This window comes from Zootoca vivipara, chromosome Z2, assembly GCF_965207765.1.
Source record: "Zootoca vivipara chromosome Z2, rZooViv2.hap1.1, whole genome shotgun sequence".
NCBI lineage: Eukaryota > Metazoa > Chordata > Lepidosauria > Squamata > Lacertidae > Zootoca > Zootoca vivipara.
In genome coordinates, this window is record NC_142585.1 from 3,530,311 (window position 1) to 3,553,156 (window position 22,846).

Below are 22,846 nucleotides of genomic sequence, written 5' to 3' on the forward strand. Positions count from 1 at the left end.
CTTCTGCAAAGCAGGTGCTTCACACTCAGCCATGTTCCACTTAAGAGGGTTTGCCAGTTCTCAGATTTCACATTTAAAAGACTGACGGGACATTTGAAAGGTGAGCTCTGGTGGTCCTTGGGCCTGGGCTGGATGGAAGCAGGTTTCTCGCCATGTCTGCTTACGAGTCTTGCATTTACAAGAGCCACAGGGTTTGTAGCTACGGAAGCAGCCAAGCGCTTGATGCATCTTCAGACAATGGTGAGTGGATTAGAATCTTGCAATGCTCACATAGGAAATTGCTCCTTTCATTTAACTTGGCATGACTGCCACCTGAAGGCAGCTTTATGTAACTGCAGCAGCTCTCTGCGTATGCATTACCAAAATGAAATAATGGTCTTGTGACTTAGCAGGCAGGGGTCAGTCTGCACCAGTGGTTTCCAATTAGGTAAGAACTGGGGACCCCATGTTTTTCAAAAGCCAAGCCATGAACCCCCTACATTTGAAAATGTTGATTATCTATGTTAGTTTTTGTTATGTGAATGGTAGTGCAACCCCCCGAGTGGGTTGCATGAACCCCCAATTGTGAACCACTGCTCTTCCCAAATGCCCCGAGTCCCTTCCAGTTATTGGGGTCCTTTATCTGTGGGGATTGGAGGTAGGGGAGCAAGGTTGCCAATCCTGTCCCTCAAGCACCACAATGAGCATAGACAAAGAAGGGAAATGGGTGGGCTTTTGCCCTCACCAGCTGGTAGTTAGGAGGATAATAAATAGGCTGGGTAGCGTGTGAGAGCTAAGCTGAAAGCAGGCTGAGGAGCTGGACCCAGAGACATGCTTGATTTGTGATGGAATCCAAGGCTACAACCAAGATCTGTTAGGGTGTTAATGCTGTGAGCCCCTCCACCATAGGCTCAGGTTGTATATAGATGTAAATAAATCATATATCTTAAAGCCACCACAACCTTCACTGGCCCTCATTCTAAGGATACCAAACCCTGTGTAAGCACCCAGAACCCCAGGAGTCTCCCACTGCTCAGAGATTGGTGTAATCATCTTAAGAATGATTCTTGTAAAGCTGCTTTGAGAGAGTTTTTTGGCTGAAGAGCAGGGCTATGAACCCTGTAAAAAATATAATAAATAAATAAAATAATTAATAAAAGAAACAAAAGAAACAATAAAATAAATAATAAAATAAAAAAACAAACTCACCTGGTCCCAGTTGTGCAACTCGGTACTGGAAGGAATTTTGGCACAGGTCCATTGCATATATTTGCATAATGCTATGCAAGATACTTGGGAAATTTAATTATTCCCAAATGCTGTTTGAATTTCACTAAAGCTAGGCTGAACTGCTTGCCCTCTGCTGTATTGGGCGGCTGGTTTAAGGGTAGCTCTTTAACACTGAACATTTCTGTCCTTGTGAAGGGGATGGAGGCTACCGAATTTTTGACCCATGCATTTCTTGCCTGTAATTCATATAAAGATAACCAAAGATGACGGTGACACTTCTTATTCCCTCAGACCTTCAAGGTAGGACTTCCAAATGGTACATGGCCTACCTTTTGGCAGATCTAAGCAAATGATCAACAGAGACTGTTGCTAGATTTTTCTCTCCTGCCCCATTAAGCTGCTGTTCTCATGAAGATTTTTCATCTGCTGCATTAAATTTTTCATCTGGATGTTATTCTCCTCCCCAAGTCACTTTTAACTTCCACATTTTAAAGTATCATATTGGATGTGTTATTTTAGACAGGTTTTCAATATCCCTCATATTTTATCTTGTTTATATAATTTTGTATGTTATGATATTTCATTTGTACGGTTGTTGGTTTTAGTTTACGTTCAGTTCAGTACATAATAAATGTACCTTATTTGTATGTGTGCATATATTTCTCATCATTGGTTTTGTACCTGTAAATCGCTGCCTTGGCAGGTTGTTTCTTCCTACATTTTTGGAGCACGAACCACACAATGTTTCCATTGTCCAGGTGATGGGTGACAAGGCAAAATGGTTTTCTAAATCCAGCACATGTCGCTGTGCCATGTAACATGGGTTTGCCATATAATGTGCTTTGGGTTCTTCCATTCCTCTCATCTCTTAACTCCTCCTTTGTGCCACTACCCATGCCCCTCCATTGGGCACTGGCATACAAAAGGCAGGGTGAGGGGCAGGGAGGAGCACATTTAGCTGGGAGGAAGTCCCTTTGCAGTCAGTGGGGCTTACTTCTGGGTAGAAGTGCCTGAGCCTGAGTCGTTAGCTGTGCTAGTCAGTGAGGACCGCAAGCTGGATTTCCCTTCCTTTGCCAAGGGGAGAGGGCTTTTGTGTGAGAATGACGGACCCTGCCCATGTGCTATTCCCCCTTCTATGGGCAAAGGCTTTGCCAACTGGAAGGCACAGACTCCTGCTTCTGCAACTCCGGAGCACCCCTAAGGGCAGACGTGCCCCCTCTTCCTCCTGCAAAGCTGCAGGGGGCTCAGAGCAAAGAACGGGCAGCGGGGCTGATAGAGCGGATAGCAAAGAGAGACATTAATGCTGATCTAATGATGCCAACCAAGTATACATGGAAAAATAGAGAAAAGCAGTGTAGGGTTTGCAGCCAAATCATGAATGTCTCTTTTGCTAGACCAGCACAGGGCTAGTACAGAGTTCTTAAAATTATTGTACTGTATAGGACCCACTGTATGGTCACTTTCCCTGACTCCTCTGGGAGGGAATACTGTAACAAGGAGATGATTTTTTATACTTCTCTCGGCCTCCAAGGAAACTGTGTCCACTATGCTTCTAAACTGATCAGATATGTGTCTAGGGGCTCCAGACACACAAAACCTATTTTGCAACCCAACACTTGCATTTTGTTCCTGAGAAGTTTTATTCCTGCATTGTATTTGCTGTCTGCACTGAAATGTAAGTAAACTTTTTTTATCTTACTAAAAATGTGTGGTTTATTCTCTTCAATGAGGGTGAAGATGAGGGCTAGCAGACTACAAATAAAGGGATAAAAAGGTGAGCTACAAAACAGCAGGTGTATTACTCTTCTAAAAAGCCTGTTTTCACAACCTGTTTTCTTTTGTAATTCTCCCACACATGTGGGATAGGTAGATATAATCCTCAATCTATCTCCTACAGATAAGAGTGCACATGTTCTCAATTCTGCCAGAAACAGTAATAGAAATATCTGGGTTTCATGGGGTGTTTGGGAAGGGTCCATGGGTGCTGTTTTTCTCCAAAGAGTGACATGACTCAGGGTCTGAAATAGGCAGAACCTGTGGCCCTTGTACAACAGAATGCAAGAACAGCAAACAACCCCCATTGGTATGGAACCACAGAAGGCTACAATGCACAAAATTGATTTGGAAAATGTGGATTTTCAGGAGCAGTATGGAAGAGGCCTAAGTAAACAAGCAAGCAAGTAAATAAATAATGCCTAACCTCTGTGAAAATTAAGGTTGTCAGGAGGCTGGGACCTCATTAGCACTGTTGTTTACTGGGCATCAAGCTGCCATGCAAGTAAGGGGTGGTGGAGGAATTAAGCATGGCACCCTGTTGAGCCACCCTCTAATGCCACCCTTGCTTGGTCCACTTCCTAAAGTCAGGAATTTGTCAGGAGTGCCCTCATACAGTTTCCCCAGACTGTATGATTATAGATGGAGGCACACCAAAAAGTGGAATAGGACAGTGTCTCCAGGTGGGGCTCCTTGCAAAGGTGTTAAATTTGCATCCAGAGATGGGAAGCAGTGTCCTCTGAGCAATGTGGAGGCCATATTGGGACTCTGGCAACATCTGGAGAGTCTCAAACAACTCCCACCCCTGCTTTAGACAGTACTGAGCTAAGCCATGTTCTGACTTGGTATATGGCAGTTTCCTATGTTGGATGCCATCACACACACACACACACCCCGGAAACCCTCCCAACACTTTGGTGGGTTTCCATTTGTTAGTTCAGAGCAAAACTCCTTTTGATTCTTTTGAGCACGGATAAGAACATGAACCTGCTTGAAGGCTGTGGGATTAGAAAAGTGGATTTGGAACACAACCCCAGAGCCAGACGGAGTCGTTTCAATAATCAACCCACAACCAAAGACTGCAATTAAAGTTTATTTTATCAACTCTATTGTTAAATTACACAATCAAAGTCAGTGGAACTCCTTTCCTTCCCAAACCCCATTTTTTGTCATTGTAAAACTACACAGCAAGATAGCGGGCTATAGTGGAAAGCAACAAAATCTCATAGCTGTCAAGTTCTCCCTTTTTTTAAGGGAAATTCCCTTATGCTGAATAGGCTTCCTCGCGAGAAAAGGGAAAACTTGACAGCTATGAAATTTGTGTGGTTATGACAAAATTGAATCCTTATATGCACACATCCCTTATATACAACAAACAGTGTACACAAAGTAAAGGAAAGGGTTTAGTATTTTATTATTTTGTAAACCATGCAGAGCACAGCATAAAAACGAGGTTGCATCTCCTACATCAGGCAGGGTGCTTCAAACCGACACCCAGCACAGGCATCCCCCCTCTGGTTTCAAGAGCGCATTGTCCCTCCCTGTGAAAACCAAGGAATTCCATTGGAAATGCCAGACTAGCATTTCAAACACTCATTCTTTGCATTTTGCCGGCGCTGGCTCCCCCCCCCCCCCGCTCTTAAATGCTTGAAGTTTAGCAAACCCACTAGGCCTCCGAAAGATTGCCTGATGCAATAAACTTTGGATAAGGCAGGCTTTAACCCTACAGCCACTTCCTGGGTGTAGGCCCCATTAAACTCAACACAAGTTAATTCTGAGCAGACATGGTTAGGGCTGCTCTGTGTAGCAGGAAGACACGGGTAGCATTGTTGTTGCAATGTCTATTTTGGTGAAGCCTCTCATACAGGCTGAGCCCCCAGCCTTACTTGATTAATCTCACATATAAATGGCATATAGTGCAAAAGGAGCCCAGTTAAGATTTAATATGCATGAAATAAGGAAACATCACCCCCAGGTGCCTCCAACCCATTGAAAGAGTGCCTAGACCAAAATTAACATCAGTTCTCATTAGACTATCAGGTAGAAGAGCCTGTTTTATCACCATCATATTCACAATATTTTTGCATAGAGATTTGCCTGGTCCAAGCATGTTAAATTGTCCAGTTCCTTGCCTCCCAGCTGGTGTCCCAGCAACAGAGAAAATGCAACTAAATCGTATCTTCTCCTACGATCTTAAAGTTCTAGCCCAGCCTTTGCCAACCTTGTGCAGTCCAGAGGTTTTGGCTGACAACTCTCACCAGCCCCAGTCAGCCAAAGTTGGCAAAGGCTGTTTAAGATGGGTGCTGGTAGACATTTGGGAAACTTATGGGTTTTTAAATGCAACCAGTGGCCCACTCCTAAGATGCAAATGTCTTACAAGATGCAAAAAGTGGCTCGCTTAGAGACCTACAGTCATCTGTAGTCCCTTGGAAAACATTGCTCACTAGGAGAAGTTTCACATGTAATTGATAGGCAGGAGCGAATCTGACAATGGTCCCAAGTTTTGTAGGTGCAGGAACTTGCAGACTTGTCACGTTAAACAAACCTGATCACCCTCCAACTCAGGGATCCCAGACCCAGTTGTAACACATTGATCACATTAGTACGTATCTCATTTGGAAGTGGGGAAGAACAGGCAGGCGAGCTCAGTGGCACATAGGAAGTGGCCTTATTCTGAGTCAGAAGGCAGTATTGTCAACAATGACTGGCAGCAACTTCCCAGGAATTTCTTTTTTGCATGTTTTTTATTGAAACTTTTCATCTTACAATACATTAAAGAAAAAACCAAATCCAAATAAAAACAACAACAAAAGAAAAAAGAAAAGGCAAAGAGAAAGGGAAGGGGGAGAATACAAAGGTAGATCTTCTTAACCCTTGTTTCAAACAAAAGGGGGTAGACCCTCCGAGCTTTCACCTGGGAGCTTCCTTTTCCTCTCCCAGCCTTCTACTCTGAGAGATCTTCCCTTCCCTGCCTCTCTCGCAGGGTCCTTCACCAGTCAAGCATCACCTTCATGTGTGTATGTACCCTCATTAACCCAGAGTAGAGGACATCAAAGAACAGAACAAAACATAAAGAAAAACAAAGTAGATAAAAGAAAAAGAGAGAGGAAGATAAAAGATGAAAAGAAAAAGAGAGAAGAGAGAATAGAAATGCCTGCCAATTATATATATAAATATTGTTTAAAATGTTCTAAGTGTTCGGGATGGTATCTAGGTGTATTCCATGATAATATCCAGCTGCTCCTTGTTCAACCCCAGACCTCATTTCCTCTTCCACACAAAGTCTAAATGCGGCTCTCCCATTGTTATTATCATTAAAAATCAAGAATAGTCTTCTTTCAATCCAGTATGATTAATTTATCTCCAAGGAATTCCAGCAACTCCTCCACAATGTTAAAAAACAATAAATCGTTCATCTCTATTCATAAAGGAATCTCTCCGTTGTGATGTGATCATATACTGTACTAAAATATCAATCCATAGTTAGTTATTCTATATTCATTAATATTCATTTCATTAATTTTTATTACTTCATTAATTTTCCATCCTAGTTTAGGAGGAGAAAAAGAACTTCTTCCATTCTTTTTCCAAGTGCATCACCAGAAGCTTGATAGTTTCCCCCTTTGAATTCACTTCAAATTGTACACAGGATCATTTCCCTCTCAACTCTTATTTCTGCCATCTCAGAATGTTTCTTAATCTCTCTGCCAATGGCTTCATTCCAGTCCTTCAGAATCACAACTCCATTGCTTGACTGTTTCACTCCTCCAGGCACCTGTTTGAAGGCCCATTTCACCACCTGCTGCTTCCCGCTTCACCATTCCACTTTCATGTTCTGGCAGATTTTTATCCGTATTATTTCCCAAAGGTTCCGTGTCTCCTTTTATCTGACCTTTCTCTGATACATTTTCATTCACCATTTTATGCATCTCAGTTCTGAGCACTTTTGATTCCTCATCCAATAATTGCTGCATGATATCAACAGTATTTTCTCCATACTGAGTGCCATTGGTCTAATTAAGAACTCACTACCTTAACAGACTGCCTTAAAAAATTGCGCCTGTCTTAACAGAGCACCCTTGTCTATTTATAATCTTTCTTCGTTGCAGACAATTAAAACATGCTTTTTGTTTCGTTTCCAGTCTGTTGTTGTTGTTGTTTAGTTGTTTAGTCATGTCCGACTCCTTGTGACCCCATGGACCAGAGCATGCCAGGCACCCTTGTCTTCCACTGCTTCCCGCAGTTTGGTCAGACTCATGTTGGTAGCTTCAAGAACACTGTCCAACCATCTAGTCCTCTGTCGTCCCCTTCTCCTTGTGTCCTCCATCTTTCCCAGCATCAAGGTCTTTTCTAGGGAGTCTTCTCTTCTCATGAGGTGGCCAAAGTATTGGAGCCTCAGCTTCAGGATCTGTCCTTCCAGTGAGCACTCAGGGCTGATTTCCTTAAGAATTGAGAGGTTTAATCTTCTTGCACTCCATGGGACTCTCAAGAGTCTCCTCCAGCACTATAATTCAAACGCATCAATTCTTCGGCGATCAGCCTTCTTTATGCTCCAGCTCTCACTTCCATACATCACTACTGGGAAAACCATAGCTTTAACTTTACGGACCTTTGTCAGCAAAGTGATGTCTCTACTTTTAAAGATGCTGTCTAGGTTTGTCATTGCTTTTATCCCATTAATTTCGTGACTGCTGTCACCATCTGCAGTGATCATGGAACCCAAGAAAGTAAAATCTCTCACTGCCTCCATTTCTTCCCCTTCTATTTGCCAGGAGGTGACGGGACCCGTCTGTTAATAGTTAATAATTGCCTCTTCTTATGATAGCAGTCAGCTCACATTCAATGTGAAAGTTTCAACTGGCAGACAGATCCCTTCAGACGTAATTCATCACAGTCTCAAAAGTAATTTAAAAAGCGGAAGTTTAGCTGACGTAATGCCCCGAAGACTAACCCACAGGGCTTTTCTGTGGTGTTTGGGCACGATGGAGGTCCTTCACTCCAAGTCACTCACCATGTCCAAAAACGGTCTCCCACATGAAGGGCAGTTTTCTTCAGAGCATCAAAGGTTAATCCCCTGAGACCTCCCTATGTTCAAAGGTCTTTGACATGTAGAGAATGTGCTCCACCACTGAGATACAGCCCTTCTCCACACAGAGGAAGAGCAAAAGGTAACAGGTTTCATCACCATTAAAAACCACTGCCTATCTCAAGCAGTAGGGCTGGGAAAGACCCCAACAGAACATGAGAAAAGCCCTTTTAGTCTAGCATCCTGTTCACATAGTGGCCAGCCAGATTCTGGGGGAAGCCACAATCCATCAGAGCAGAAAACTCTGGGCTAGATGAACTAATCATCAGACTCAGGATAAGGCAATTTCATATGCTTATTACCTGCTTTAGGTACCTGTAAGCACTTGTTCCCAAACCAGCAAAGAATATCCATAATCAGGCTGTCTTCTGCATGTGACTTTCCCTTATTAGAACAGGGCAAGCATATCAAGTTGCGGCAGAAGAGTAATTCTGGTGTTGAGCTGGCCCCAAATGTAAGAAATATGGCTACTTCAAAGTCTGTGGCTCTGTCCACTCCCCCTTTCTCAACTCTATGGGCCTCAGAAGGACCATGTGACCCCAGGTCACAGTCTGAAGGCACCCGAGGCTGGAGCTAAGCAGGTCTGGGTCTAGTAGGTGTCTGGATGGGAGACCCCCAAGTACGAAAATGAGAGTCCAAATTCTGCATCATACTAGAAAGAGGAGATCATAAGCAAACCACCAGTCCAGGTGTGTCCCCTCCCATAGCTAATAAATTCTTTTTTCTGTTGTTGTATTAAGCTAGTCTAAATGTCCTCCAGATCATTGGGAGAATATTCTCAATTCCAATCGAACATGAAATTAAACAAGCTTAAAAGTCATTAACAGCAGTAGGAAGATTTTAAAAATGACTTATAAATAATTATAGACAAAAACATTCTCTTCTTTGTTAAAAAGCCAATATATTTTCTTCTTCAGACACCCCCTTAATCAGAATTCATATTTGGTATGTGCTAAAAGCAGTTTGTGCCTATGAAAATACATTCATGAAATAAAATAAAATAACTGAGGGTGGGTGAGAGATATTCCGATGGGATGCTTCATTCTTGTTGTGTGTTTCCCATGTGGAAGCCACCTAGCAAAGCACAAGAATGACTATTATGCCTTGAACTCCCAAGCTCTGGGAAATGGGTACTGGTATTTTATTTGCCTCAAACATCCCAAACTACCTCTGGAGGCAGGCTCCACAGACCTTGTATAACAAAGAATCATAGAACTATAGAGTTGGAAAGGACCTCAATGTTGTTCTGCCCAACCTCGTATGATCTTATGACATGGAGCAGAGATGTGGCCCCAAATCGACAATATTCAGTGGGGGTCACTAAGGCCACCGCAGTCCTTATTAAAACTTATGCTACCAAACTAAACAGAACGTCACTCTGATGGCTACTGCGAAGCTGAGAAAGCTTTCACCCTGGAGATAAGGGGCTGAGTTGGCCTGAAAAGAACATAGAATCATAGAATGATAGAGTTGGAAGAGACCACAAGGGCCATCCAGTCCAACCCCCTGTCAAGCAGGAAACACCATCAACGCATTCTTGACATATGGGTGTCAAGCCTCTGCTTAAAGACCTCCAAAGAAGGAGACTCCACCACACTCCTTGGCAGCAAATTCTACTGCCGGACAGCTCTTATTGTCAGGAAGTTCTTCCTAATGTTTACGTGGAATCTTCTTTCTTGTAGCTTGAATCCATTGCTCCGTGTCCGCTTCTCTGGAGCAGCAGAAAACAACCTTTCACCCTCCTCTATATGACATCCTTTTATATATTTAAACATGGCTATCATATCACCCCTTAACCTTCTCTTCTCCAGGCTAAACATGCCCAGCTCCCTAAGCCGTTCCTCATAAGGCATTGTTTCCAGGCCTTTGACCATTTTGGTTGCCCTCCTCTGGACACGTTCCAGCTTGCCAGTATCCTTCTTGAACTGTGGTGCCCACAGTTTTCCAGGTGAGGTCTGACCAAAGCAGAATACAGTGGTATGATTACTTCCCTTGATCTAGACGCTATACTCCTATTGATGCAGCCCAGAATTGCATTGGCTTTTTTTTAGCTGCTGCATCACACTGTTGACTCATGTCAAGCTTGTGGTCTACCAAGACTCCCAGATCCTTTTCACATGTACTGCTCTCAAGCCAGGTGTCACCCATCCTGTATTTGTGCCTTTCATTTTTTATTTTTTTTGCCCAATTGTAGTACTTTACATTTCTCCCTGTTAAAATTCATCTTGTTTGCTTTGGCCCAGTTGTCTAATCTGTTAAGGTCATTTTGAAGTGTGTTCCTGTCCTCTGGGGTATTAGCCACCCCTCCCAATTTGGTGTCATCTGCACACTTGCTCAGGATGCCCTCAAGCCCATCATCCAAGTAATTGATAAAGATGTTGAATAAGACTGGGCCCAAGACAGAACCCTGTGGCACCCCACTAGTCACTTCTCTCCAGGATGAGGAGGAGCCATTGATGAGCACCCTTTGGGTTCGGTCAGTCAGCCAGTTACAAATCCACTGAATGGTAGCATTGTCTAGCCCGCATTTTACCAGCTTCTTTGCAAGAATATCATGGGACACCTTGTCAAAGACCTTGCTGAAATCAAGATAGGTTATATCCACAGCATTCCCTTCATCTACCAGGCTTGTAATTCTGTCAGAAACAGTGTTGGAGATTTCCCTGGAAGGCTACAGATCAGGGAACATCTGCCACCCTCCATGTCTCTTTGGAACTCCAACTCCCACCAGCTTTCACGGCCCAATGGGTCAAAGATGTTGGGAATTGTAGCCTTGACTATCTGCAAGGCCACAGAGTCCCCAGCCCTGAGAGACAAAATGGGTGGATGGGCAACCCACAGCTCATGCCCTGCCCATCAAAAGCATACTTTCCCCACCTAAAAATAAAAAGTCCCCAACTTTTCCAGCTTTAACCACGTCGATCAGTTTTTATGTTTGGTTTTGGCCAAGCAATCATTTCCAAAAAAATACTGCTTAAACAGGCCAGCATAGTTTGTAGTTTTTAGAAAGGGACAGATCTGAGACACACAGAGGTGAGGTTAACCCACACTGATCATGGCATTTAATGCACAAAGCATTGGCAAAGGCCACAGGCCAGAAGCCTCGCATTCGTTCCCCAGCCCTCAAAGGAGCACACATTTGTTTGGCTGCTTCATCCTTCCTCTCTGTTTTGCAACCTTGCCCTGGCTTTTCAAATCTGGATCTCCCTAAAAACACACCTCGCCCTCTGTTATTATCGCCACTGCTCCACACTCCCGATGTAGTCAGTTGTTGCATTTGTGCTGCTCTGCTCCTTGCTGTGGACCTGCTTGGCTCTCCAGATCTTCCGGTGCTCCTGGCGCTTCCGCCTCGCCTCCTGGTGTTCTTTCTGCCTCATATACTGATAACGTTGTAGGAAAAGATCTTTTGCATATTCGTAGAGCTCCATGTCTAAAAAATTGAGAGCCTCAATGTGCTTCTGGGTCTCTTCGTCAATGTCCACACTAGAGGCTCGTGTGCTATTGTACTGTGTGAACGGGGAGATGAAGACCATGTTAAAAGTCTTCTCAAAGAGGTACTGAGTCTTCCTCTGAAACTCCGTCAGGCCAAAGAAGGCCATCCGCTTCAGGTTCTCCTTGGCACTGTCCAGAAGAACCTTGTTCCGCTGCTCTTCTGGCATGACAGACAAATTGTAGCATCCCACTAGGCTGAGGTCAGCCAGCATGCGGACCTGGCGGTTGTTGGCGAGGTTGTACGGGCAGTCCATGAACTCCTGCAAGGAGCAGCCAGACCAGTCATCCCCCGAGTAACAGCTGGGCAGTTCTTCGGAAGTTGGGGATCTCCCGTCGCAGACATGCAATGACGCTTTCCAGGTTGCTCCCCTTTGGACATGCCTCCATTCGCTCAAGTACCGAGACACCGGGTCCCGGAGGATCGTGATGTAGTAGAAGTTTCTGAAGAGGGAAGGCAAAGAGAGATGTTACAATCATATTAGTGTATGGCACTTTATCCGACTACAAGAACAATCTCTTTGGTTCCTTTGTTGAAAAGGTAATCCTGGTCTACCATCTGCCAAGTCCAAGGTGCTGGAGGAACTGGTTGGACGCAGAGGAGTGGTGGGAGGCAACAGCTGGGAAACCCCCAAGGGAACCTCCAGGGGAAGAAGGATCAGAGCCAGGGGACTAGTGGTGGGACGACGATGCACGGTCAGAGCGAGAAGAGGGACCAGACTGGGAGGAGAAGGTGTCAGAAGCTGAAGAGGCAACAGGGCTTAGTGAGCAGGAAGCAGCTGGGGCAGAGAGCAGTGCAGAATCAGAGGCAAGAGAGGAGGAGGGCCAGGAGACAGAGAGGAGGCAGGCTGCTGAAGAATTCAGGGAGTCTCCTCCTCCTGCTGCGGCCAGCTCCCCTCCCCCCTGGTCACCCAGAACACACAGAGGCTGACAGAGCAGTGGAAAGGCAGGGACCTTCATTGGGGCAAGCCATACAGGGAAGAGTTACGATTTTGTTCCCTTGGATAAAGAGTTCACTTCACTGACACAGGAAGCAGATTCCCTAAAGCCTGACATTTATTGTTTTATTGCTGACCTCCACCTGACTCCAACTCCTGACAGCAGGGTCCAGAGGAAGAGGTTTGAAAAGGGGGAAAGGCAAAAAATGAGAGTTTTGTGGTACACTAAAGACAACCTAAAGAGAATTCTGGAGGGTCTCATCTGGATCCTTGACCTGAGGCCCATCACCCCTGCACCAAACGCATGTGGTGGAGAATGGTACTTGTGTGTGCCATGAATAATAATGTATCACATGCATCAAGGAGCGGCACGGGCTACACTTGGCTCCCCTCCCCATCAAATATGCATCTTTTAGTGACACACTTTTTTAAAAAAAAGCCCATGAAGAAACGAAATTGAATAGAAGAGAACAGTTCTACAGGCAGCATAGCAAACACAAATCAAGTTTTGAAGGCAGAATCTTCATGATGTTTAGTCCAAAGTGTTTTGTGTAAAAAAAAAACAGCCCTGCAGCAATTGCACAGATTCTGACCCCCCCTCCCCACTTCCCAGTCTGCTTCCGAAGGGTGAGTCACTCGGCTTGCAGAACTTGCAACGAAGTAGGTCTGGAGGCCCGCTCCAGGGACCAGCTATGCAGCCTGCAAACATATGCCCTATAATTCCTGGCACTAAAAAGCATAACAATAGCACTAAACCCAAGTCAAGAAGAGAACAAAAATATCAACAGAGATCACTGAAAGCAGGCAGTGGCAGACCACTAATACCCATACCTGCCAAGTTCCAGACGTAAAGATCCAGGATTGGCAGCGCGCACATGACCGGAAGTTGCGTGACGCAACTTCCGGTGGCGCTTTGCCCTTCTATGGGCACCAGAAAATGGCAGCGCCAGCGCCGGAAGTCGCTTCCGCGCATGACCGAAAACACGTAAATGTGACTTCCAACGCCGGCGCCGGCATTTTCTGATGCCCATAGAAGGGCAAACCGCAACCGGAAGTCGCGTCACGCAACTTCCAGTCATGCACGGAACCGACTTCCGGCGCCGGCATTTTCTGGTGCCCATAGAAGGGCAAACCGCAACCGGAAGTCGCGTCACGCAACTTCCAGTCATGCACGGAACCGACTTCCGGCGCCGGCATTTTCTGGTGCCCATAGAAGGGCAAAGCGGCACCAGAAAAATGGCAGCCGTCCAAAGCTGATTTAAGGGACAATACCGGGATTTTAACCTAAACGGGAGACCGCCGGGAAACGGTAAGAAAAAAGGGGTTTTCCCGGCGGATACGGGATACTTGGCAGCTATGCTAATACCCAGAGCAATTACAGTGGTACCTCTGGTTAAGAACTTAATTCGTCCCGGAGGTCCGTTCTTAACCTGAAACTGTTCTTAACCTGAGGTACCACTTTAGCTAATGGGGCCTCCCGCAGCCGCTGCACGATTTCTGGTCTCCTCCTGAAGCAAAGTTCTTAACCTGAGGCACTATTTCTGGGTTAGCAGAGTCTGTAAACCTGAAGCGTCTGTAACCTGAGGTACCACTGTAGTCAGAAGACAACTAAGAAAGACACAAAAATGGGAAAGATGGGCTGGTCTGGTCAGAAGAGTCAAAGGATCTCTGGGTGCTTTGAGAACGATGACAGAGTGTTGTAACTGTGAGGGGAAAGATTGCAGTAATTGCTGAAACTAATTGCGGTATTTTATACACTCGTGTATATGAGAGGTGATGTTGAGAGCAGTGCTAAGATTGCAGTCTGCCTCTGATTTTTCAGGAGACTGGCCCCCTTGTACGTCTGTAGAGGCCTAACCACTTTTATTCTACTTAAAGCCTGTGCCCATTTGGTGTTCCTTTGGGGAACCCCAACTATGATGAACCCTAGATAAATTTCCCCAACAGGAGTGGTGGAGGAGGGCTCCACTAGGAGCTGGCTGTGTTTTGGGGGCCGGCTCTGTTTTCTTTCAGGAGACAAGGGCGCATTGGAGTCTGCCACCTCTGATCTGTCCCCCTGTTCCTGCCTTGTCCTGTTTCACAGCATTAGGGGGACTTCCACAGAGGTTTTTGAAGCCACCGCAAGGGGGGATCCAGAGGTGAGCCCCCTCCCCACCTGTAGATCTCTCCCCTCTCCCTCCCTCCCTCCCTCCCCCCTCCCTCTCTCTCTGCAGCAGAGAGCAGCATCTCTGGGGAGATCCACTCTAACATGTTATGATTGTCCTACTCACGTGTAGGACCCTGGCAGAGACACATGCCCGCCTGGCATGTTCTCTCCCTCCTGGTCGATCGTTCGGGAGCTTCAAAAGCTTTCTCCAGCCCGAACATCACAGCGACTGATGCAAAGAGGCATCAGCACACTTAGGATCCTGCAGAGTATTAGCAGTTTGCGTAGCAGACTCAATACCGTAGCTAAGCATTTTGGCTAATCTATGTTTATTTACATATAATACACTCAGAGCATTCTGCCTTAGCTCCTTCCTCTTTCTCATCAGAAAGCAAAGAGAAAGAGACAAAGAACAATAGTCCCACTTCAAGGAACATAGTAACACAAACATCCTGTCTCTGTCAGGATCTCTCCCTTATTGCCTCCCTCTTTTGCTTTGTCCTGAGCACATTTGGTACATCTGACCATCTTTGTGTCAGACATCAGCAATCTGGAAGACCCACGCACACATCCTGCATGAAAAAAATGGTTATCAGACATAGCAGCACTTGTTTCTCCAACCTTCCCCCCCTATGTTTACATCACAACATAGTAAGAACAAGCCATTTATAATGTTGCTTTTGTTCTTCTGGATGGTTGCACACTGTTTGTTGACACAAACAGAACAACCACCCTGGGCTTCTCAACCTGGAATGAAAAACGTGTTAGACATCACAACGTTACAGCTTTTCAGATCCACGGTCCCGGTGCTATGCACCTCCAAGGAGCCTCCACCTGACTGGTGGATCGGACTCTTCTGTGGTGTAAACATGGTGAACCAGTTCCACCTTCCACAAAGGTGTGCCTTCGCCTCTGAATCTAGCACACAAGATTCTTGCACCTCTGTAGTGGAACAGCTAGCCACCATCTCTGAGCTGAAGCTCTGCATCTCTGGCCTTGCTTCATGTTGCCTGTGGGAAATGCTGCAAATATTCCTGGATTTTGGACTCGGTCCAAACTTCTCACTGGAAAATCTTTTCACTGCTTTGATCACAGCAGCACCACCTGCCGGTTGCAGTGATGGTTGAGATGACATTGCAGCCAACTTCCCTTGCTCCTCCTGCTTTGGTGATTTCTCTCCCCTCGTGCACTCTTCCTCCAAAAGCCTCCCTTCTGTGGAGCTTTCGGTTTCAGGAACACAACCCTGCACGGTCGTCTGGGATTCCCCGGGGTGTGACTTATGGCAGTCTGCTCAGCAGCCCCCACCATCTTGAAGTGTCCATCGTGTGACAAAGCTTTAATTTCTGCTGAACATACACACTGTCTGGCATCAGACACAGCCTCTGTCTCAAACTGCCTCTTCAGTTTCGGGAACAAAACAACACCCCCATTCTTCCCAGGCCTTTTGCCTTCCCTCCTATTATGCAGCTTCACCGAGGAACTAACTCTCTCCCCCATAGCTGATGCTTCACATACAGCTATTGTCCTGGCAAAGTCTTGCTGCAGCACGACTCCACCTTTCGCTTTCTGCTGCTCCCCATTCTCTTCTCAAGGAAAGAATCAGAAGCATCGGGAAATGTCCTCCTTTTGTAGCACACAAATCAGGGCTACATTCTTGGCAAAGTCTTGCCGCATAAGGCAGCTTTTCTCTCTCTCTCTTGAAAAGCAGCTTTTCCCATTCCCTCTACGTAACTTAGGGAGTGGGATTTTTACCCCTTCCAAAAATCTGTTCCACAGCTTAGTTCAAGCTGGAACTACCTTTTTACAGTCCTTATCAGATGGCTACTATAAATCAAGTGATCTGTGGCTTCTGCCAGCCGATAATTAGTGCCTGGCAATAACTTCAAAGGCCTCTCGCCTTCTTCTGTGTGCGAGCTGCTGGCATCGGCACAAAAACAGCCCAGCCTGTCTTTACTTTTGTTTTCAGGCACAGGCAGCTTGCTCTCAGTCTCCACGCAACTGCTTTTTCTCTTCCGTCCCTGAAGAGGCTTGCTTCACTCTGCCGGTTCCAGGAGACTCCAACCGGGACGAAAACAGCCCCCGGTCCTTCCTCTGCTGCCATTGGGTCTGTGGCCCTGATCCCTGGGCCCATAACCATCTTAGAATCATCCTACTTGCGTGTAGGACCCTGGCAGAGGCATAGAATAGAGTAGAATAGAATAGAATATATTTATTGTCATTGTTCCTTGCGGGAACAATGAAATTTCTTGGTTGCTGTATCAACTCAGATAAGACACTCCACATGAATTAAAATACTAATAAGCACAATACAATACAGAACAATAACAAATAAAATAAAATGACTTCAAAGTCCAGAATCAGCACACTTAGGATCCTGCAGAGTATTTGCAGTTCGCGTAACAGACTCAATAGCTCAGCATTTTTGCTAATCTATGTTTATTTACATATAATACACTTGGAGCATTCTGCCTTAGCTCCTTCCTCTTTCTCATCAGACAGCAAAGAGAAAGAGACAAAGGACAATAGTCCCACATCACAGAACACAGTAACAAAAACATCCTGTCTCCATCACTTCCCACACTGTGGAATGAAAACATAACCGTCATGTGATAGAAAACAATCCCATGACTGCAAACACAGAGCAAGAATCCTAACATAACCTCTCGCTATTGGGACACCCTCCCAGGAAGCATTGGATTGTGTCTTTAGTCCAGTTGCAAATGTATTACTACTATTTCACTGGATTAATAAGAATCGAGGCCAGAGTGTGGCTTGCCACTCTTAATTATTGGCTGGGACTAGCCTTCTTTCCGAGTGGCCTTGCTTCCTTGACCATTAAAGACAACTTCCAAACAACATGGAAAGCAGCAGTGGAAAATATAATAACAACTTTAGGTTTTAATCCACAGGTCTTACTTGCCATGGGGTATTAAGAAGCAAAAAACAACATTAAACAGGGAGTGGTAGATACAGAATGACAGGTAGACCTAGCCAGATCCCCCAAATTCCTACATAGTGAAACTAGAAGATACTTGACTCCCCAAATGCTATACATAGCTAATCTTGAAATACCAAAACAGCAAAGGGCTTTTACCCTGGCCCGCTTTCAGACTCTCCCTTCAGCAATTCAGGAAGGCCGCTATAGGAAGATACCTTACGAGGAGAGGAAATGCCCATGTGGCTCTGGGCAGCAGGAAACAACTGAACAGGCCCTTCTTTATTGCAAGTATTATATAGACATTCGAGCCAGGTTTAGCCAACCCATCCTAGATAAGTTCCCTAGGCATTCAGAACAACATCTCCCTATTACTACAGGATGGAAGCCCAGAAGTCACATATTCAGTCACCAGATTCTGCACTGCCATGATAGACATTCGTCGAAGAATGGTCTATGATACAAATCAGTCCTAAAATGAAGACCCATATTGTTAGATCTGTATTATTGAAGCCCCATCCCATATAGGTGTTTAATGAGTCCTTTCAATCCCTTTATTAGTTTTATCCACTCATTATTTATGCTTAACCAAGTATTTTATGTATATGTTTTAATCTACGGTTGGTTTTTGCCAATTTATTTAAATGTTTTGCTTATGCTGGTCTGTGACCGAATAAAGGAAATTCATTCATTCACTACTATTTCAACTGATTTATTGTTTTCTAAAGTACCGTCTCAAAAAGATTTACAAGTAAGATAACTAAAAACAGAAACACAAAAGCAACAAATACACTTAAGATTAAGACTAAAACCCAGATGAGTGGACACTCATGGTAAAGACACGTTCATCCACCTGGAACAAAAACATCTCCAGCTGTTTTCAGAAAGTGCAAATAATGGGCATGTGTTGCATTATGGGAAATATTGTATCATGGCAGTAATTCCACAGAACAGGTGCAGCCACACTAAAAGCCCTGCCCTGCGTTACTGCAGAGTGAGCTTCTGAGACCTTCAGAACTTGCTGGAGAGATTCTCCTGCAGACAGGATGTATGAGAGATAAGTCCAAGGGGCTTATGTTAGTACCAACACCTTGAACTTGGCCCTATATGTCAAATGGACAGGCAGCACAAATTCCGGAGGCAAGGTGTTATATGCTGGTGGTAGTTTCCCCCTCCAAAGCAACCTAGCCACCATGTTCTGCAGCCGCAACAGACTCCAGCAGCTTTGACTTAACGTTCATAGTATTGTTGACAGCCTTCCAAAACACCTGCACGTTGCTAATTCTCAAATTCCTTCCTCAAAGCCCACTGTAGCGATCAGCATCGAGTTAGGGCGGGTTAGTAAGGGTTAACAAAATAGAACAGTTAGAACCCAAGGGGGTGGGCTCTGGCTGGGTATAAAACCCCCACCCCTGGAGGTAGTTGGAGTTGTCGGTTGGTCGGGTAGTCAGTTGGTCGTTAGTTGAGAGTTAGAGATAGAGCTGGTTTAAATACTGAGGGAAGGCATAGGTGGTGAGTTATTGAGAAGTCAAGATAGAGAGTTTGAGTGCTTTTATTTACAGAAACATTTAGTTGACTTTAGCGGTATTAGGCCGGTAATATTTATAATTAGTGGTAATAGGCCGGTATAGGAAACATCTGTTATTTGGAACGTTAATAAGAATATTACTGAAACAATTACGCATATGTACCTACAATAAAGCAACATATTTTTATTTCAAACAACATCCTGGCCTGAAGTGATTAACAAGTGCCAGTTAGAATACTGGTTGGTGGCAGCAGGTATTCCACTTGTCGTTGGCGCAGTCATCAATAGACCGTTAAACGTCCGGGGGTGCTGCGCAGGTCAGGGTGACCGTGACACCCACTTTGCATGAAGGCTTTGGCACAACTCCACTGTACCCACACTCTACTAGCCTTTGACCTGCCAGGCATGGTTGGACTCCAGCTCCCATCAGCCCTAGGCAGCATGGCCAATTGGAAGGGATGATGGGAGCTGCAATTCAGAAGCATCTGGAGAACCAGAGATTTTCCCATCCTTGACCAATTGTTAATTCAGCACAAGCAACAAACCCAGGGTATCCTAAGGGAAGGGGCATAATTCTGTGAGCTCTGATGTCACACATGAGCAAGCCCTAGAAACCACCATAGTAAAATGGCAATCGCGTTTAATATTTCCAGCTTTCCCATCCATTTCTCCAATGCTTGGACAGACCTCAAGATGTCACTGTTCCACAGAAAACCAAGCTTGGGCGGGCTTTAACAGAAGAAACAGATCAGAAGGAGAGGCAGCTGTGGAAGGTATTTCAGAAATACAGGAGAAAATGGATAGAAAAGGGGAAAGTTACATTACTGAGAAGTGGCTGGCAGACAGACAGCTAACCAAGGCGGAAAGCCAGAAAGTGAGGTTCAAAAGTGTATGAAGCAGACCCCTAAGTATTTTAACTTCCCACTGGGTATGAGTCAAAGAGATTCACTTATTTGAACTTCCCTCCAAAGAGTTGAGGGTAGCCCACACGGGACTCTCTCAATTTATCCTCACAGAAGTTGGGTTAGGCCAGGCTCAGCCAACATGGCGTCCTCCTGATGTTTTGGACAACAACTACCATCAGAACCAGCCAGTGCTGTGGTCTAGAACTTCAGCACCTCAAGAGGCACGCAGCGATGGCCTCATCATGTCTCCTGCCTACGTATTCCCGGCACCATCTTGTGAAAACAACAGATCACTTCAATGTCCAGTTTAATACATTTCTTTTTCCAGATGTTCCTTGTGTACCCATGTTGGTAACACCCAGCTCGACCTTGAGGTCCGCTGGGTGGATTCGCCAGTGTCCCTCTTTTCAGTTTTCCCTCACCACCTTCCCAGGCATTACTGTGAGGGGAAGAAAACACCCCACAGGCCACAAACAGCCATAGCTGCCAAGTTTTCCCTTTTCTCACGAGGAAGCCTATTCAGCATAAGGGAAAATCCCTTTAAAAAAGGGATAACTTGGCAGCTATGCAAACAGCCTTTCCTGCATTCAAAACTCCAAGTGCTCCAGCTGCTGGACTGCTGGGTCTCACAACAACAATTCTATTGTGTGTTCAGAGCTCCTCATCACACAGACACAGCCACACCATTTTCTTTTCTCCATGAGCATGGAAGAAAGGGCATAGCGCAGTGACAGAGCACAAGTGTTATGTGCAGAAGGCCCCACATTCAACTCCTGGTGTCTCCAGAGACAGCTGGGAAAAGACTCCTGTCCGAAACCCTTGGGAGCTGCTGCCAGTCAGTGTAGACCAGGTATGGGGACCTGTGGCTGAGGATTATGGGAGCTGCAGTCCAACATCCGGTGGCCACAGGCTCCCTATCCCTGGTGTAGACAATACAGGGTGAGATGGACCAATGGTCTCACTTGGTGTAGTACAGGAAGCTGCCCACAGAAGTTAGCATTGCCTACACGGACTGGCAGTGAATCCCTGGGGTTTCCAGCGGTCTTTCCAGCCTACCCAGAGATGCCAGAGATTGAACTTGTGAAATTCTGCATGCGAAGCAGGTGCTTTACCCCTGAGCTACTGCCTTCTCTCTGTGTTTGGGTAGGAGAGCTGGGTCTGCGCAAAGAAGACCCAACCAAGACTTTGTGGTAGGAAAGAGGCCAACAAAAAATTGCAAAGACAAAGGTCATTGTGACAATCAATAAGTGGTTAACACAGAAAGGGAAACAAATGCTTTGGAAGGATCAATGTGTTCAGCGTGCATCTAATCATAGCTCACAATTCTTTTAACCTTTTCACTCTACAGCCTGGGGGTTGTCCGTGATGGCAGAAAGTTGATTCAGGGGTTAGATCAGGGGTAGTCAACCTTTTTATACCTACCGCCCACTAATGCATCTTTCTTGATGGTAAAATTTCCTTACCGCCCCCCAGTGCTTGATGGAAGGAGGATTCAGCTTGTGCCGGACAGCTAGAATCCTGAAATGCCCACTAGTGGACAGCAGTAGGGACCAGGTTGACAACCCCTGGGTTAGATAAAGAGAGGGGGATGGAGGCCGTGGAGCAGGGGTGGGGTGGGGAGGCACCAGTGCGTCCAGAGAAAAGCACTTATCATTTTGAAAAGGAGAAGAGACTCTCCAGTAGAAATTGCTTCTCTCCCAGCCAAAGGCCCCCTTAGAAATGGCACAGGAATCTCTGGTGTAGAAATGGCTTTTAAGGAAAGTATACAGATGGATTTTTCCAAGTTAACTAATGCCGGTGTTACGAGCCAAGCAGACAAGATAAAACAACAAAGGAAAGGAAATGTTTAATTTGAGGACCAGGATACTATCTCTAAGGAGCAAATGAACACTGGGGGGGGGGGGGGGCTTGAGCCGTTGAGGTGGATTTATTTACTTTTTGGTACATGAGGAAAATCTGCCGTGCGCCGTGAGATGGAGCATGCTAACTCTTTGCTGAAGGGAATGTCAGGATTTGTTGTGATGTGTTGCGTTTACAGGTCTTTGTGTGTTTATTTAGTGCAGGAGTGGCAAACCTTTGGCCACCCTCCAGATGCAGCTGAACTACAACGCCTACAAACCTTTGCAAGCATGGCCAATGGCCCGGGTTGATGGGAATTGGGAATCCAGGAATTTCTGATTTACAAGTGTAAGAAAGCAAATCAACAGGCTCCCTCTGTCTCTTGGTCTTTCTGGTTTAAGTTTTCTTCTCTATTTGTTTAATGCATTTATATCCTGCCTTTCTCCCAAGCTGTGATTCAAGGATGCTAGTAATATTTAAAGACAACCTACGACTCACTAAAGCTGTGCTTCCAATCTGGCACATAAATCAAAATTAAATTGGGGGAAGTGGCTGCATAACTCTGCAAAAGAGTTACTTGCAGCAAGCAGAAAAAAGCAACCTATTGCCGCAGCTCATTTTTTGCCTTTCATAATTAATACATGAGGGCACAACTCTGTATCTTACTATACCCAGTAGAAATGCACACTGATTGATTGCAGTTTTCAAGGTCAAGCATATGAACTCAAGGGGAAAGAAGTAGCACTTCCTTGCAGGCATAATCAGGTGGGCTCGCATCTCCATCCTGAGTAGCACATGAGACTTGCAAAAGTCCCAGTTTGAAGTCATGGCCCATTAAGGAGAGAGCTGAACGAATGTTTTTAGTGAACATAAATGCCAAGTACCTTTGAGGAGTCATTAGCATTTGCTCCTCTTAGCATCCAGTGAATTAAAGTATTGTGTTACAACTTGAACCTCAGCCCTGCTGCTGTCCTGTTAAAAAGCAGGGAACGGGGAAG

General features: G+C 45.3%; 1 protein-coding gene across 1 annotated transcript in view; it reads right to left on the bottom strand.

The window, feature by feature from the left end:
• Positions 1-4,059: 4,059 nt before the first annotated feature.
• Positions 4,060-22,846, bottom strand: part of HS6ST2 (heparan sulfate 6-O-sulfotransferase 2) — a 163,339-nt gene continuing 144,552 nt past the window's right edge. The window contains exon 2 of the mRNA XM_060270467.2: positions 4,060-12,001. Coding sequence (XP_060126450.1) covers positions 11,302-12,001 — 700 coding nt within the window. The 3' untranslated portion in view covers positions 4,060-11,301. The remainder of the gene's footprint in view (positions 12,002-22,846) is intronic.